The sequence below is a fragment of the Etheostoma cragini genome, chromosome 15, assembly GCF_013103735.1.
Source record: "Etheostoma cragini isolate CJK2018 chromosome 15, CSU_Ecrag_1.0, whole genome shotgun sequence".
Taxonomy (NCBI): domain Eukaryota; kingdom Metazoa; phylum Chordata; class Actinopteri; order Perciformes; family Percidae; genus Etheostoma; species Etheostoma cragini.
This window is the reverse complement of record NC_048421.1, coordinates 5,636,741-5,654,975: the sequence shown is the minus strand read 5'-3', so window position 1 is coordinate 5,654,975 and position 18,235 is coordinate 5,636,741. Positions and strand designations below refer to the sequence as shown.

The window sequence follows — 18,235 nt, the reverse complement described above, 5'->3', positions numbered from 1 at the left end:
TTATTAATGCAAACAAACTACTGCATTCCATGTACTGAGACATTAGGCCTCTGAATCAATGCCAAAGTGGTGAGTCCACTTACTCATCAGTTTTATCTGCAAGTAAAAAAGAAAAGAAATTAGAACTTATACACTAATACAAACTATAGTCCGCTAAAGCTATACTGGTCCCATATCTGCAGTCAAGCCTCAGGTTACCATGAGTCCACACTTAAGTTCAGACAGGGATAACTTTTATCATCACTGGCTTGACTTTAATTATCAGCATCAGTTTTACCTGTAAAACTTCCTCAGCACCCTTGTATCTTCATGGTCTTGCTTTGCAGATTGTTGGAAACCTGTAGGAAGAAAGTTAACATCTGATCAAGTGTTCAGATTAAAAAAGCCAAAAGCTAAATATTTCGACTATTTCTCAGAACAGCTATTGCAATCGTCAGTTTTCGCATAAGACGGCACTTCCTATGCAGCAGTTCTCATCACTGAATCAATGGCAATGTGGATCACAAAAAGCAGGATGATACACACCTTTTCACCAGGCCTCTTCTGTGAATGTCTAGTGGGACAGGAGAACCATGTTCCTGCAACAAGACATTTTATTAGTGGTAGTTCCATCAACAGTCTGTGACTCCCACCCATCAGTCTGCAGATAGTCAGATACCATTGGTTTCCACACTTATTTTCAGACAGGGATAACAAGCTCATCACACGTATGCAGAAAGTCGGTGAATGATTATCACTACTTAAGTCAGTTTTACCTTTCATAACTATGAAAGATGTTCAAAGTCCCCAGGCCAGACCTCTGCTGTCCCTGGTCCAGTCCGTCGAGGTCTCCGGCCTTCAAATAGGCGTCTGGGGGTCTGGTAGTTCTCCCTGATGAACCATTTAATCTCTGTTGGGCAAAAAGTTAAGTCGAATTTCACATCAGCCAATGTTGCCAGTTAGGTTAAATATAACTCGAAACATTAACGCTAGATCTTTAATCAAAGAGATCAGGTCTCAAGCTAAATGAAGGCCACGCGCCTATTATACGATTAACACTTTAATTTGTCATGTTAGGCTACTTAACGCGCCCGAGTGGATTATATGCATATCCCGTTACGCTGGTTGTCCAAAAATCCCATTATATTCCCCTTTGTAACTTCTGCCCAACAGTCTTCTTGCACGTGTTAGCCTAAAGGAAGGATAGCTAACAACTAGCCTAGCACGCTAGCACAATTCATATGAAACCACCTTCAGACTTCCACATAGGTCTACTTAAGTCTCATTAACTACTCATAAAATATTACCTGTTCACGGCGGCTCATCTGCAGTTAACTCCGCCATTAGATAAAAATGCATGTCATGTGAAAACGCCATGCTGGAGAGCTTGAGCTTTCCAGCTAGCATGTACCATGCTGCCAATGAAAGAGGGTGAGTCTCGCGTGGAAACGCTTTTATGTGTTGTAAACGTCACATCTCACGTGATTACTGGCTGGGCGTGGTAAAACTTCAACTTGTATTGAATTTGCTTGCAACAATCAACAATAATTATTCCAAAATTGACTTGATTCTAATTGTTATACATTGAACAATAAACATATGCTTGTAAAACGTACAGGAGGGGGATTTCATTTATGAGATACCAAATCAAAATCATTGGAGGACATACCTTTTAAGTTTCACTAGTTGAAGTATTGCATAAATAGAGAATCAACTCTAGAAGATAATGTAGGCTTAGTTTAATAATTAAACTTTCAACTCAAGATCCACTCACATGTTTTCCCTGGAGCTTTCAAACATCTACCTTCATCGGCAATGCGGAAAGCTCCAGAAAAGATGGACATTGAGTTAAGATTTTTTTTTAAATCATGGATGATCTTTCACGCCCATAATCTACGTATTCAGAAATTATATTCTCGTCGTGGTTATATTAAAATATTATCTTTCATGTATCCTAGAAAAAGGAATCATTTGTGTGAGTGAAAACGTGGAATTTAAGACAACAGGCCTACTATATAGTTCAATTTTAAATTGATAAGTTGATTGTATAGGCCTATTTGGTGAATTGTTGTCTACATAATAGGATTAAGCAGATGTTTGAAATGGTTCAAATAGATGATCTGGTTTCCCCCGGAGTTCTAGGAGACAGCTGTCAGCTGCGCGCTCCTCCAGCTCGATAGCTACCATTCCCCCTTTCAGTCACTAGGGAGAGACTCTGAACCGGAAAGCTGCTGTTATCACACTCAAAGAGTCCCACAGCAGGCTGATAGGAGCCGCAGAGTCTGCAGCGTACCGCCATCCGCACCGGCCTGCGGGACGCGCTCTCTCCGCCCGGGATGGAGAAAGACGCTTCTGGACCGGACCCATCCTGCCAGCGGAACGGGGTCGTGGGCGTGCAGTACGGAGAGTTCACCGACATGCTCAACGACAGGATCCGGTACTCGGTGAGCTTGACGGAGAGCACTCTGACCATCCAGAGCATCTCCTCATCACCCGGCCGGACTAAGGTGGTGTTTAACTTGACCGACTGTGTCGGGTGCCGGGCTCACAGAGGGTCGGACAGCGCGGACGTCGGCGCCTACTTTACAGCCTATTTCTACCCGTTCAAGAGGCGCTGGATGAGCGCCGGAGTGGCCCGGCAGAGAGTGGAGCAGTGCTTTAGGGTCGCGCAGGTCCAGGACCCGCTCGTCAACCTCCAGGAGGCTGAGAGGTGGGCTCGTGCCATCAAAGATGCCGCCGCGCTGCAGGCGCCCAGGAGAGACGGTAAGCACTGTGGGAAACGTGGGCCACATCAGTTCAAAGCTTGCAGGGTTTATTTTCAACTTTGTATTACATCTAGCATAAGGAGAAGACTATACAATAGTTTTATATCAAGATGATAAAACACCATCAAGTGTACAGTAAGCTCTGTCCCAGGTAGCCTTTATTCTGATAGCCATTACAGTGATCAAGTGACTTGTCTTTTTATATAAAAATCTTAAGTGAGCCTTTGACGGACCAAGTAAAATCTAACCGGTAAGTAGACTGACTTGACTCTCACAAAGCCCCACATGAAACCAGTAGTACACCTTTCTTTTGCCAACAAACCGGTTTGGCAGAGTGGATGCACACATTCCATCTGCTTTCTACCTGCAGTGAAAGGTGATCCACCTGCCAGCAGCTATTACAGCTGCCTTATTCATTCAAACAGCCCATGACAGGGTTAATTCCGAATGTGGACCCTGCTGTAAACACACGCGTATGCACACACACACACTCTCACAAAACTGATCACTTAAATAGTTAGATTTTCTTCTGATCCTCTGTCAGCAGCGAGCTGCTCAGGCTTCATCATTCCCGCTCATTAAATTCCCACTGAGAGTTTATTGTTAACAAAGCCTGCTTTTCACCCTGCTTTTGTGGCAGCTACTAATTAGGTCTCGTCATGTCTCGCTCTTTTTAAAATGCAGACTATCCTCGGGTTCCTTTGTCTACCAATCTCATTAGTTTCTCTGCGCTCCATCCTGGTATACAGTGGGACAGTCATTAACATGAATATGTGAGAAGTGTTTATGCAGCTAATTAGCCCATCACTCATTTGGGAGGAAGTGGTGATACTTGCTGATGATAAGACAAAGCTGTTTGGGTCCCAGAATAATTCAGAATTAGGGAACAAACTCAGAATCAGCTATGTCATGTCAGGTAATATCCTTTTACTCATGGAAATACAAAGCAGGCATGCGCTCCTGGGCGGCTAGAACAAATCCAAGAGGAAGCGGATGTTTGGCTTGACAGTGAGTAATTTGGAATGTTCGTTGCCGAAGATGGAGGACAGTGGTAGTAGTGGGATAAGGACTAAGCCTCCAGGTGTACTGTGCAAAAAGGTAATAAAAGTGAGAGACAGTGGGCTTCTGTGTGATGAAGAACATCACCTCGCTCTGGTCTGCAGCCAGAAGGAGTTTGGGTTTCAGCCCTATATGCCAGGCAGGCAGGCAGATGGTAACCTGAGAGGGAACTGGGCGCCCCCCCCCCCCCCCCATCCCCGTCACTGTCCTCACACTGGAGTCATCAAAGAGCTTCAGCATGGGAGGTTTTTAAATCACACATTCTAATGAACCAGCTCCGACATCTAACAGTTTTTCCAACTTGGTCTCTCATCCCCTTTTCTTTCTTTTTTTTGGGGCTCTTTTGAACACATGCGTCTCAGTGAAGCTCATATAATTAATTTATAAGCTTGTTTTAGCATTCCAGATCCAGCAAATAATACAGTATTTAACAGAATATGATATGCAATTTAAATGAGTAATGTTGTGGTTATACATGCAGCAGAATTGCTGCTTTTCTGCCTTGTCGGAGTGGGTGGATGAAGGTCAGTGTGATTCACTAATCTCCTTATAGTGTATTTACCCCCTAAGTTAATTGCGTGCCATCTCATCTGGTATTGCAGATGGAAAGGTTGGATTATAAGTGCAATTGCAGTGTAAGATTTGTATTTAGTCAGAGAGGTATCACTGGGACTCACTGAAGTACAAAGTGGATAAACATGACATTTAACATGTGAAGGTATAGTTTACAATGACTACTTATTTACTTCAATTTAGATTGGGTGATGGCACCGATACTCTCACAGGAATCTCTCTGCAGGTTTACTGGAATGAATGAGTTGTAAATAATAAAGTGCATATGCTTTGATACGGTCCTGCACATGCTAATGGTCTGCTACAGTATTTCCCCTGATATTTGACGTAGCAGTGAGAATGCATCCAAAGGAGAGAGATGATGGTTACTAGCTTTGACTTTGTCTACTAGTGGCTGCCTCCACTGCCACTGGCTGTATTCTCTTCTGCTTTTCAAACAGCTGGCACATAACCGGTTCAACATTTATTCATTGTTTAATTTTACATTCTTTTGATTCCATTTGTGCAGCGGTGTTATAACAACATGGTGGGGATTTCCCCCCCCCAAACTTCTGAGTCTGACCCCAGTGCATCCCGTAAAATGGCAAATTGCTACGAGCTATTTCTGTACCAAAGGGCAGTTGAAAGAGCTGCAGTCCGTTCAGCTCCCACAAAAACCACTGTTTTCCAACAGCCGCAGGGTTAGGTGTGTGTGTCTGTCAGGGTTTGATCTCTCCTCCCTGGGGGCTCTGCTGAAGCCACCGTGGCTTCCTCAGTGAAGGAGACAAGAGCTAAAATGCGTCACCAGGTGACCTCTCACCCTAACCAACATCTCGGCCCCTCCGGAGCCTTCGTCTCCTGCTCCGTGACACGCGGCTGTGATGGTCTGTCAACAACCCCCCCTCTCCCAACCCGCCCCCATCCTGGTCATGCCTCAATGGGCAGTTGTGTTTATACCCTTTAAACCTCCTCCCATCAACTCCAGAAAACACTCACCCAACCTTGCAACTAATGCAGCTTATTTGCAGACACATGAGTCCAGTCTGGATATAGTGCAACTTCTGAACAGTACGTCTTTCACTGCAAAGCCCACATATATGCTTCTGGTCCAAGAGGTTTCTTGAAGTGTGTCATTGTTTAATAACACATCCCGCCTGTGCTGCAGTATATAGATACCAAAGGTACATATCGTCTTTATTTAGTACTTTTTTGACAATCAGCACTGGTGATGCACTTGGGGCTGCGATATGATAATTCTTCTCGCTCAGCTCAGCACTTGTCAACACTGTCACATTCAGTCTGCCTGTCACCGGGCTGCCTGTGTGTGTTTACCCACTTGTACCTGTGAAATACACATACTGCAGTTGAAAGTTTGCTTGCCGGTGTGACGAGCAGGAGGGGCCCGCAGGTATCTCACTTCATATCACAGATAGATTTCACATTCACCCTCAAACCCTGACACACACACACACACACACACACACACACACACACGATATGTGCAGTGATTCAGACATAAAAACCCTTCTCCACTGCCATCTGTGCTCTAGGCGTCCTGAATTCCAGTGCCCACATTTCCAGGTAAAGATGCTGATCTGTATTTGTTTACGTTTGGCATTTTCAAGGGTGTGTGTGGGATTAGTGTATTAAGCACAAATGAGTGCATAACCTGATACGCAAGCTCTTTTACCGTCAGTTTATGCTACATTCTGGAAGTTTAGAAAGGACCTTTTGTGTCTGAAAGCCTCATTGTACTCTGAGAAAAGTAAAAAGAACAACAATGGTAACCCTGTGTTGGTGAATGGAGGCAGAGTTTGGCATGTGCCTGTGTGTTTTCACACTCTGTCCTCAGTCTTCCTGGTGGGCTTACACCTCTTTCTTAGAGATATTTCTGTCCTATCATCACAGGCCAAACGAGGTAGAGTGTGTAACAACTGCATAAGCACAGGTTAAGGCCCTGACACACTAACGCAATAATCAGCTGTTGGACAGTCTGGCGAGTTTGGTGATCCGGGTCTGTTTGGTATGTTCTGTGCATATGCCCGTCGAAGGGGCCGGTGGCCTTAATTTTGGCCAACCTAACATGCTCATTCAGAAGGCGGAAATTGCCAAAAGTCGGATTCAAATGACCAATCTGTTTGGTAGAGAGCGGGATGAGCTTCACTAGAGTCTCTCAAAATCGGATGAAAATATTTTAAACTGACCTTTTTCCATCTGAAATGAAGAGAGATTCAGCAACTGCAGGGCTTATTTCTTGCTGAAAATGTTTTCAGAAACGTATTTCGTTGAACTATTTAGTAAAATATGAGATTGTATTCTTTTCGGCCAACTCAGGGAGGACTGCCTTTTCTGCCAACGGTCAGCCGTCGGGTCAGTGTGTCAAGGCCCTTACACTAGTTTTATAAAAAGGCTCAGACAGCTCAGACAAGTTAGACAGATGTTGTCACAGTGTGTCACAACAAGGCATATGGCATCTTACTGTATCTCTCTTGATTCATTTACATGACACGCTGTAGATGGTGGAGTTTAATCCCCAATCCCATGTTGTGCTTCTGGTCCTTTTATCTCACTGACAGGTGATACCAAAGTCAGCTACTCCTGCAGCCAAATAATTATGGTGGAAGTTGATACTGAAGTTTCTGTCCTCCATTCCCCAAAATGGAATTTGTCCTCTCTGGTTCATCTGCTATGGTCTTCAGTGTCTGTGTGCTGAAAAATCTGCCTCCAGACTAAGCTTCTCTCTGAATTCACTTTAAAAAGTTGCAAACCTTTTAGTAGCAGCTAGTACATCAATTTAAACCTGATGTGAGGTGGTTAATGCCTCATTATAAGTCATTAGGGCAAAAGCTCAGCACTATTAAGTGAATGCACTGAAATAATTTGATCTTCAATTTATTCATTACAACTATTTTGAAGGTTGTATCCAACTACTACTCAACCACTTGAGCTACAGCCACCTTTATATCCCACTATCTGGGGAAATTATGTATTCAAGGGTCCTACTTAAAAGTAGCACATCACATTAACATTAAGCAGTGTCTATTTAAATGCTGTGGCAGCCTCTGACTTTACCTTTTCATGCTCTTTTTTTTACCCTCAGGGACGAGCCTGTCTTTATTCATTCTTTTATATATTTGATCACTTGTAAGAAGACCTCTTGTCCTCTTGCGTCATGTCTATCCTCGTCTTTGCTCTCATCCACTTCTCTCTGTATGTCTCAGGTGTGGTTTACGCAGAGGTGCGTCGGCCCTGCAGAGTCATGGTTCTGGTGAACCCTCACAGCGGCCGCGGCCAAGCTCTCCAGCTCTTCAGCGGCCAGGTACAGGGCATGCTCACTGAGGCCGCTGTTCCCTACACACTCGTCATCACAGGTCAGTAGCGCTCTGGTCTATACCCATGACGTTCCACCTCCGGGATTACTCCGGTGCCTCCTGTCTGCATGCGTTTATACTGTACACATGCAGACCTTTATTGTTCATGCATTTAGCTGGCTTCTCCAAGGTCACCTAGATATTGAATAGGGGTGAACTGGATTAAACCTTTAACCCCAGAATGTGACAACAACGCTAAGAGCGCACACACAATACAAACTTGTATTTTTAGCAGCAATTCCCCCCTCTGTGGTGCATTATTTGTGAAGTCACAAAATCACAAGCCACATCTGCAGGCACCAAAGCACTGATACACTTTCAATTCCTGTTTCAGTCGCCCCAGCTGCTCCACATTCTGCATGAGTTGCTGGTGTCTTTCTGTGACCTTTGAGAGTGCCATGTCTTGGTTATTGCCATCAGAGGCTCTGCACTTCAAGTGACCTATCTTTGAATACTTCTGGGAAACAGGGAAAGGCTTTAATGCCAAAATAGTGTGGAACAGTGTGGTAGTGGATTAACTGGCACAACCCGTTTACCCAGCACACAGCTCCTTGATAAGTGTATCACACAGCCTTTGCCTGAGGGAGGACACATTCCAATGGAGGTGCCTCTTGTGTCAGCATGTACCTTTTACATACTGTATGAAGCTTTCAGTCTACCAAGCTTCATCTTTACCCTAGTTAATCTCAGAAGAAGGCGACAAAGTGTGACACGAGAGTGCTGCATTTAAAGTGAAACAATTGGAATTTACCCAAGATTTCAAGTGTGTATTTATATGTTGCATGAACAGAGTGTAATTATTAGCCATAATCTGTGCAGCTCAAAGAAGAATCAACAGTGGACATGAAAACCTCAAGCCCCATCATCAAATTTAGGTCAATGTGTTTGGCTGGTGACCCCTTGAATGATGTCCCAAGTGATTGGGAAGCAAAGCATTAACCCAAGCCCCAATAGGTTTAAAATGCTGAGGCAGCTGTGCGGCACAGTTACTCCCTAACTGCCTCTGTCTGTCAACACAGTACTGCTTCACCACCTCCAGCATCCCCAGCACACCGCAAACAAACAGCAGCAACACGGGGAGCATCGCGGGGAGAGAGAGGCCCAGAAGAGGGGGGGTGGGGCAGTAGAGGTTGAGCAAAGTGAAAGGAGAAGAGAGTGCAGTGGTTTATATTTCAGTTCTGTTCTCAATCAATACTTGAGTTTCAGCAGGAAAATATTTCCTTCATCATGGCAGTGCATCAATACTTGCTAACTTTTTCGTTGTCTGCCTTTCTCTCTCTCTCTCTCTAAAGCTGTCTCTCTCCCCCATCCACACACACACAAACGCACACACACAAACACACACACTACTCTGGGGAGTCTCGGCTGGTAGGACTGTTAGACTTTAATGCTGGCAGGATGAGCCCACAGAGAGCCCCTGCAGAGGGACCCACTCGAGGATGCTGCCAATAAAACTGGGCTGAACAAATAGATCAGTCCTCCGCCAGCGCATTAACACTCACATGCACACACACACACATACTGAACACATGCATCCAGTGAATTCAAACACACACATGCAGATATTTGCCAGTCACAGATGTTTGCAGGGCGGTTAAGCTGCCTTGGAGCTGTTGAGTGGCCACTGGATGGCCTAATGCGATATGTTTGGCCTGATAAGGGGAAATTGAATCTCTTTTCTGCCTAATCTGCCTGATCCTACCCCAGAGGCTGGCGATGAAGGCAGCTTGTCTCTTTCTCTGCCCTTGCCCATGTTTTTATTTTGCCACTTTGTCCTGTTTTTGTCTCTTTTCTTTTTCATTCTTCCTCTTTTCTTTCCTTTAGAGCACCAGAACCATGCACGGGAGCTTGTGAGGAAGGCTGATCTTTCGCAGTGGGACGCCCTGGCTATCATGTCTGGAGATGGGCTGCTGTTTGAGGTGCTTTGACTTTAGCCCAGCCTATTGATATGATAATTAAAACATATGATTCAAAGTGTCTGGGTAAAAACAAATCAAACTCAAATATGAATTGAAATAGAAAACACATTGTCATACGTATTCCCGTTTTTTTTATACAGCCAATACATATAGAAAAGGTGCACTATGCATGATTTCAGCGTGATTGCATTTTTGTCTCAAATTGTAGGCATCTCTCCTTGATCCGCTTGCTTCCTGCCCCCTGAATACACTGTGAAAAAGCTCGGGCTCGGGAGACAACACATGGGTCGTAAACGTCAAACAAACACTAGAGGCACAGAACTGGCCCCAAAACACAACAAAACACTCCAGCCAATCACCAACAATATAGTTGATGGAGGAGTAGGGGTTGGTGACAGTAAGTCAGTTAAGTCATGACAGTTATGGAAACATTGGGGGAGAGGCGAGCTTGCTCTGTTTTCTTTGAAATTTACTTGGAACGTCAACAGAAGTGACCATGCAGGAACTCCTAGTGCCCCTTTAAAAGGAAATATGTAAATATGTATCGTATTTCACTTTCTGTCTTTGTTTGACTAGTTTGTCTTCAAGCATTTCACAGATGGACATATAAAATCTCAACCTGTTTCTATTTTTGACACTTTTCAGAATATGCCTGGGAAACTTTAATTTGTACTTACATTTTTTGCAGTGTCTGTGATTCTAACACCTACAGTCTCTGCAGTGATTGATTAATAGTCTTGTTTTTTGTTCTGTAGATGCTTCCCTGTTTTAGTTATTTAAAATGCTTTGGGTTCCCTGGTAGTACAATACTTGACCAGAGGTGGGTAGTAACGAGTTTCATTCACTCAGTTACATTAACTTGAGTAAGTTAAAAAAATTAGACTTCTAGGAGTAGTTTTAAATCATTATAATTTTTACTTTTACTTGAGTAGATTTGTGAAGAAGAAACTGTACTCTTACTCTGCTACATTAGGCTACAATGAGCTTGGTACATTTCTTTTTACTTCTTTGGTATTCTACGCACCATTGTTTTTATCCCCCCGCAGTCTCGTCACGTAACCATATTCAATCTCAGGGGTTGGCTTTACAGTCGTAGCAAAAGAATTTGTCAGAATCAACCGAGGAACAACCCTGACCTCATATTGAAAGCATGATTACCTTAGTAAAAGTACAAACCAGCAGCTACACTGTGTCTGATTGAATGCTAGTGTTAAAAAAAAAATCTGACGTTACTCAATAGATACTGAGTACTTGAGTAGTTTTTACTCCAAGCACCTTTTTACTCTTACTCAAGTAATTATTGGGTGACTGCTTTTTACTTTTACTTGAGTTATATTATTATGAAATAACAGTACTTTTACTTGAGTACAATTTTTAGCTACTCTACCCACCTCTGTACATGACACACAACAGCTGTAGCTATCAGAACACATTTTATCGAAACTTTTAATCACACATATACACTACCTTCAATTTAGGACCATAATCAGACTCTGTTTCTATGTGTTTTCTCGTACATTCAGGTGATAAATGGCCTGATGGAGCGAGAGGACTGGGAAGAGGCCATCCAGACCCCTCTGGGTATTCTACCAGGGGGCTCAGGCAATGCCCTGGCTGCCTCCGTCCACCACTACTCACAGTGAGTCGATCCATTAATGAGTCATTTAAATGCATGGACCAACAGTACAGAAGCAGAAGAACTTCCCTCTGCCCAAAACGATTTATCTCCTTTCAGTGTAATTATGCTAAAGGCTGACTGGGCACATCATTCCCCAAGAGGCAGGAGAGACAGTGGAGCAGTGTGGAACTGCTTTGCTGTGCAGCCGAGGTCACTTCAGGCTGCTGATATCTCTCAAAAGAATGATGTAATGGCTTCAGAAACCTTTATGAGTGATTACTCTATAATCCAGAGTGCAGCTGTCTAACCAGTCACCCAACACATGTCCAAGGTGTCATCTCCATCTGCTGGTTGGCTGTGGGCATCAATGAAAAATACAGGAATATATTTGTCACCCCAGGGTGTTTACTTGTGCACCCCTACAAGCTGCAGGTGTAGACGGACAGTAGCCAGGACAATAGTTTACTGTGGTCATATTTCCAAGTGTCCCACTCAATCCTCAGTTGTTGTTTTCTCACAGCTATAGTAATTAATAACACTCTCAATTGATGTTGTGTCCTGGGATGTTTTCATGTGTGTAACCATCTCTCAGGTCCCCCCCAGCGTGGAACGAGGAGCTTTTATTGAGCTGTGGGTTCATGCTGTGCAAAGGTCTGGTTGGCTCCATGGACCTGGTGTCGATACACCTGGCCTCTCGGCAGCGCCTCTTCTCCTTCCTCTCCCTGGCCTGGGGCTTCGTGGCTGACGTCGACATCGAGAGCGAGAAGTACCGCCATGTCGGTGCAATCCGCTTCTTAATGGGCACCCTGGTGCGACTGGCTTCCCTCCGAGTCTACCAGGGCAGGTTAGCATATCTGCCTGTCATGGAGACACCAAAACCTCCCAAAAGGAGCATCACAGCTAACCACTCACCCTCCACACCTCAGCACCCCTCGCTCTGCTCCTCCCTTCCCTGTCGGCTTATCCCCAACATCTCTCCAAACCAGAACTCTCGCCACAATCACAACAGCACAAACTCCAACCACAACACCATCACCAACTCCTCCAACAATGCAATCACTACCAATAGACCTGAGACCCAGAGTGATGGCAAGACCAGAGCACTGGAAGACTCTTGGCTTCCTGGCCTGGACCAGCCTGTCCCAGAGAGCTGGACAGTGGTCAAGGAGGAGGGCTTTGTCTTGGTGCTGGCTATTTACCAGTCCCACCTGGCTGAGGACCTGTGGACAGTCCCTAGTGCGATGGCAGACGACGGTGTGATTCATCTGTTATATGTGACAGCAGGAATCTCCCGTCCAGCCCTCCTGCGCTTTTTCCTCGCCATGGAGAAGGGCGCCCACTTGGAATGCGGCTGCCCCCATCTGGTGTACAAGAAGGTGAAAGCCTTGCGGTTGGAACCCATCTCTCCACAAGGCATGATCACTGTGGATGGGGAGATGGTGGAATACGGGCCTGTTCAGGCTCAAATCCACCCAAGACTGGCCAGACTTATTTGTGGATGAACTGGGATTATCTTAATCTTTTCTGACTGTAGTTTTCTAGTTTGGCCTTTTATATTCAGTGTCAATTTCCTTCTGTATGCTGTGTTTTCGGAAGTGCCAAAGACATATGATCAGCCTCTGGAAATTCCTCTATTTTTCTACAGAAATAATGTGTCTTATTTTTATGGACTTCCACCCAGTACTCTCTTTTCCTCAATGTTTGATTCAGGGTCAAAGCAATTGATGGTTGTACTTGCTGCTGGCTGGTCCCAGCTTAGAGAAACGGATAGAGATTGTGTGTGTGTGTGTGTGTGTGTGTGTGTGTGTGTGTGTGTGTGTGTGTGTGTGTGTGTGTGTGTGTGTGTGTGTGTGTGTGTGTGTGTGTGTGTGTGTGTGTGTGTGTGTGTGTGTGTAGCTTTGGCACACACCAGTGCAGCGGCTGAGGAGTGCATTGTGCACTCTGCTGTCGGCCCTCATAAGCATGACACATGTGAAGAGAAGCACATTTTACCATCCTGGGAGTCTCTTGGAGAAACCATGCCCCTTGTCCCACTGTACTACCCCAGGCCAACAATCTCCCTCTTGGGCAACCACTCTGACAGCACTGCCTCCCTCTCAGCCTGGTTAAGAGGAGCATTTTTATTTTTTCACTGAGGGGATACAAATCCCCCGGGAATTGGATGTTGAAAAAATCTTTTATCTTTGATTAAAGATTATATAAACTGGAACAATACCAGATCCAGTCACGCTAACACAGACCCCACCCCTTCTCCTTTTTGTGTGGGAAAACTTCTTCCAGCTGATGATACGTGAAGTGCTAGTGAAGCAGAGAGAAATTTTGCCAGCTGAGGTTAAACCTCTACCACCGGCTGATCCACTTCATGCCCTGTGTGTTCTCTTACCCTGCTTCATCTGCAACCATCATCAAACTGTAGAAACCACATCCACACACACATAATCACACACTTTCTTTCCCCATCCCCCCTCCTCCTATGAACAGCTCCTCCCATAAACATGCATACACACACAGACACACACACACACACACACACAATCCTTTGCATCTCTGCAGCACTTAGCGAGGGGGAGGGGCATGGTCTTCTTCTGTGCGTATGATCCCGTCTCCTCTTGCCATCTTAAGATTGTACTCTTCCTCCCTCCTTTGGTTAATGAGCCATCAGCACCTTATCTGTTCTTAGTAAGAAGCTTTACATCTGCAAAAGTGTGCAACATATTCTTTAATTATGTGGAATCTTTTGAGTGAGTTTCAGCTCCAGACACTTTTTAGACTGGTTGAGGCTCACTTTAGTGCAGAGAGCAGGGTTTCACACCGGGTATGTCAGCGTTGCATAGTGAGGGCCGTGCGATCAGTGTGGGCTGGAGGGAGTCATGTGCTCTGCTCCACTGTGTGGCCTTTTCCGCTGGTTGTCGGTGCTGCTGGGATGAGCATTAATGCACCAGAGCAAAGGAGAGTGCAAATGTTAGCATTATTATTAGCGCCCTCCCTCCCTCCACACTCACACACACACACACACTCTCTCTCTCTCACACCAGTTTATTTTAGGTCATGATGACCGCACCAGAACTGTTACACCCACAGGTATGCAGCAGCTAAATATCATCACTTAGAAAGTCTTTGATGACCTGTCTTTTCTGACCTGACAAATCATGTTCTTTAATTGTAAAACAAGAAAACAAACACAAAAACTGAATGTTAACAGGGTAAAAGAGACATTACTGAATGGATGTTGCTAACAACACAATCACCTCTTAAGCTAAATGAGAAAAGTAAAATGTTGAAAGGCTAATGGGGTTCAAAGAAATGCTGATTGGGAGATTTCCCAAGTTTCGATGAATACATCATTGTTGTGTGTGCATTAGAGTCAATGCAACGAATAGATAGTGCACATCATGTTCCTGCTGTTTGTGAACGAAGGAAAGTGTTTGGCTTCCTCTGGAACAGGTGTAAATGTACACCGGGTCCCTTTTAAATGTAAATTTCTTCACATAATGCAAAAAAAGCAAGCTTTCTTTAAGGACTGTACAGTAATTATCAGGGCGTGGAGGGAGGCTGAACTCTATGTTTCACTATGTGCCTCTGTGGACAATAGTTTCTTAGGACACTCCCTTTGACTAAGAGAAAATGCAACAAGACCAAATCATGATTGAAATATAGTTTTTTGGATATGATTCATATGTATGAATAATTAAAAAACACTGCACCACCTGCATCATGCACATAAAAACAGGTTATTCCATACAGCTATGGACTAAGCAGACATCCACTTAAATGATCTATTCTTGCAGAGATAGAACAGAAAAAATATATATATAAGACAAGCTAGCATTAGCTGTCTAGCAGGTAAAGACAGACTGAATAAACTAGAATCTGCACATTGATCACTTATTTTTTGTGCATATTTCAAATAACTCTTCAAATATTTGTTTGCAAATGTATACATTTTACCCATCGTGCAAAAGCAAAATGTCAAATTGATCAAATTAATTCAATATACAGTATACATCGTCCAGCAAAACAATATTTCGAAGGCGGGAGCTGCTGCGGGCCAGGGAAAAATGTCTCCCTGCTGAGATAATGTTTAGTCAGTCATTAGAGATTTATTTCATTCTGCTTCTCATAACTGGCAGCTGGTCTTAGCTAGTGGAATGTGTTGAGCAAATTAAAGCCCAGATACAAAGAAGAGAATTTCCCCCTCCACACACCCTACAGCAAAATGAACCACAATGACGTGTGGCGTACACCAGAGCCATGTTTTTGAGTTAAATATTTGACCCCCAACCCTTAATAATTTTTGTACACTCCCTAAATGATCCATGCTTGAAGTTAACTCTTCCATCCTCCATCTTCACTGCAGTGCCGATTATTTGCCTATAACTTAATTTTACATTATGAGACGTTTACATTTACTGTGTGATAGTCATAGCTACAACTGGTGTCCAACATGCTGTACCTTCTACCATTACTGTAACCTCAGCAAAGTTATCCAGGTGCTTTGAATGCATTGTTGTGTTCCGCAGGCTGCACTAGTGAACTCGCAGCTGCCCACGTGCACTGTTCGTTACTAAATGTATAAAGTACATCTCGTAAGGCTAGAGATAAGCTATGCAAATGCCTTGTCATGGCTGCAGACATCTGGAGTGAGGGGGCCCTCTGCTGGACCAATCACATACACTCATTGAGCTATCCTGAAATAAATCCTCATGTCGGACAATGCAATCTCAGCAGACTGCCACCCCCTTCCTGCTTCTTATATGGACAGGCTTGGATGGGTAACAACGTTAAGCTCAGCTGCAGGAGACGTTTCCTTCTTCATACAAATCTTCAATAACGGAAGCCAACATCCTTTTTATTGTCATTATATGATAGAAATGTACTTGATGCTCGCGTAGAAATACAGCTGCAAATAATAATCAACGTCAGCATATCTGTGTAAGGCGTTGCTACACTACTGTTAACTTACGGTACTATACTGTTCAATTGTTTATTCCACTCGCTTTAATGTAATAGCAGTTGTTTTTTAAAAACATAAATGTTAATACTTGTCTTTGTCAATATACTGTCATGACATTTTATACCACAGTTAAAAAGGTTGTGTCACTGAGTGAGAACTCAAATGTTTTTAGGAACATATGTTTTCTGTACCGTGGACACGTTTTGTTTTACTCAAAATATCTTGAGTTGTATCCTCACTTAAAGAAAGCCTGAACTGTCATTATTTACAGATAGAAGATGAATGTTTTATTCACTGCTTTGTTGTTTAATGTGGCGATATAAACTGGCTTCTAGTGCAGTAGATCAGGGGATCCATGTGGTGTGGTTGAATGTGTCATTCTGTCTATGTTACTCAAAAAAACAAATTGTGTGCCATGTATTTACAGCTTTTTCACTTCAAAGTAAGTGCAAATAGGGAAAACAGTTGCTCCAGAAAGTGCCTTAGCCATCACCCAAGACAGCAGATAGCTGATGTACAGAGAAAAAAATGAGAAAACAGAGAAAACAATCTTTTTGAGAACCAAATTCTTGATTCTTACTTGTTATGCATCGGTGTTACAACACAAATGCAGTGTGTACACTTGAGGCCATGCTCTGCATGATGAAGCTATCTGGAAGAGGGGTTGACTGGGTCCTAAGTTTTAACGTCCATATGAGGTTATCATTACATTTATTGAACTGGCTGTTGACAACCAGGTATTCATCATCTCCTTTTATTTTCTTGTAATTCTTTATTTGTAGACCTCTTCTTTTTTTAAACCAATAAACATATTCATATAGAAAAAAAAATTATTGTTGGTGCTGATTATTATGATATGTTCCAATCTGGAGTCATACCTGAGCTCTGGCATTGGACTTTGACATCTGGAAAATAAAGCAGTTGTGTGAACAATATCCGTGTAGCTTATAAAAACTAAAATGATGATGCATGGTTTTATTATATTGAAAGTATTTATGGGGAAAGTTCTCAGTGACTATTTAGGTAGCTTTATATACTGTTAGTCTCGCTTTGCCAGACCATTCACACACTGCAGAGTGGAGGAGGGTCGGGCTAGTCCACACTGCATTCTGGGATAGAAGAACAATGTGCTCTGGTTTATTGGCATTTCTTTTAACCAATCAGAATTGCCATGGGCGATGCTAAGCTCTGCACGGAGCCACTGTAATATAGCAGTGTGGAGAAAACTCAGATTGGACAGATAGTCCAGCTAGCTGTCTCAATTTACCCTGCCGAGATAGTCCTCATCAATCCACTGGAGTTTAAAATTTCAACAAAGAAAACGGAAAACGGACATCAGTGAAAATACATGCACCTGGCGGAATTTCCTGTGGCACCGGAGCAATCCCGGATGTGGAACGTCAAGAATATAGACTAAGTTATTGTGGATTCTATATCTAGTATCACAACACACTTAAGTACAGTTATTAAAAACTACGGTTGATAACTGCTACATAAAAAAACAGACCAACTGAGAGACGCAAGGCTTTAACCCTTCTAATACTAAGACTCTGTAGCAAATCACCTGTCTGGAAAAGACTGCAGTGAAACACATAACAATTCAAATATTTTAAATCCTGAACTGGTAAATAATTGACTAATTCAAAGGTTCACCATAGTGCACCCCGTCCTCCACCAGAGGGAGACAGAGACTGGCTGAACTCCTAATTTACTACCCTGTGCACTTTATTCACTCCCTGAACTATTTACTTACCTATTACTAGACTTTAGTGTCTGAATATAAAACTTTGCAGTGCATATTATAGTTCTGGAGGCTGTAGTCTTGTGGTGCTGTTGAAACTACAGCCATCAAATTGACTAATAGGTCAAGTAGACACCTCTACAACAGTTTCAACAAAAATGGTGTTTTTTTGTAGGAATTAGAGTAGGAATTTTGTTTAATTAGACTGTCAAAAACTGATGTGACGAGCCAACATCGATTTCTAGCCTTAGACTCCAGGAAACTTGATGGCCTGCAG

At 43.4% G+C, this 18,235-nt stretch overlaps 1 protein-coding gene, 1 long non-coding RNA gene and 2 other non-coding genes across 4 annotated transcripts; 1 reads left to right on the top strand and 3 right to left on the bottom strand.

Annotated features, from left to right (window-relative positions):
- Positions 1-96: 96 nt before the first annotated feature.
- Positions 97-793, bottom strand: LOC117957539. The gene is made up of 3 exons (XR_004659528.1): positions 756-793; positions 526-578; positions 97-338 (listed from the first exon to the last, which is right to left on the bottom strand). It is a non-coding gene; the product is annotated as an uncharacterized LOC117957539 (long non-coding RNA).
- Positions 183-252, bottom strand: LOC117958793. The gene has a single exon (XR_004659797.1). It is a non-coding gene; the product is annotated as a small nucleolar RNA R38 (small nucleolar RNA).
- On the bottom strand, positions 411-484 carry LOC117958780. Its single transcript, XR_004659785.1, has one exon. It is a non-coding gene; the product is annotated as a small nucleolar RNA SNORD49 (small nucleolar RNA).
- A 1,357-nt stretch (positions 794-2,150) lies between the features above and the next one.
- Positions 2,151-16,609, top strand: LOC117957515 (sphingosine kinase 1). Its single transcript, XM_034893320.1, has 5 exons — positions 2,151-2,742; positions 7,577-7,726; positions 9,551-9,645; positions 11,169-11,284; positions 11,856-16,609. Exons 1-5 carry the CDS (start codon positions 2,316-2,318, stop codon positions 12,763-12,765), a joined length of 1,698 nt encoding a protein of 565 aa, XP_034749211.1. The 5' UTR covers positions 2,151-2,315; the 3' UTR covers positions 12,766-16,609.
- Positions 16,610-18,235: the final 1,626 nt, after the last annotated feature.

What these genes read in the sequence shown, in the direction of transcription:
- LOC117957515 (XM_034893320.1), top strand. Translation starts at nt 2,316, where the DNA reads ATGGAGAAAGACGCTTCTGGACCGGACCCATCCTGCCAGCGGAACGGG. An exon ending in GAGATGGGCTGCTGTTTGAG is followed by an intron (nt 9,646 to 11,168) that starts GTGCTTTGACTT and finishes TCGTACATTCAG; the next exon opens with GTGATAAATGGCCTGATGGA. An exon ending in TCCGTCCACCACTACTCACA is followed by an intron (nt 11,285 to 11,855) that starts GTGAGTCGATCC and finishes ACCATCTCTCAG; the next exon opens with GTCCCCCCCAGCGTGGAACG.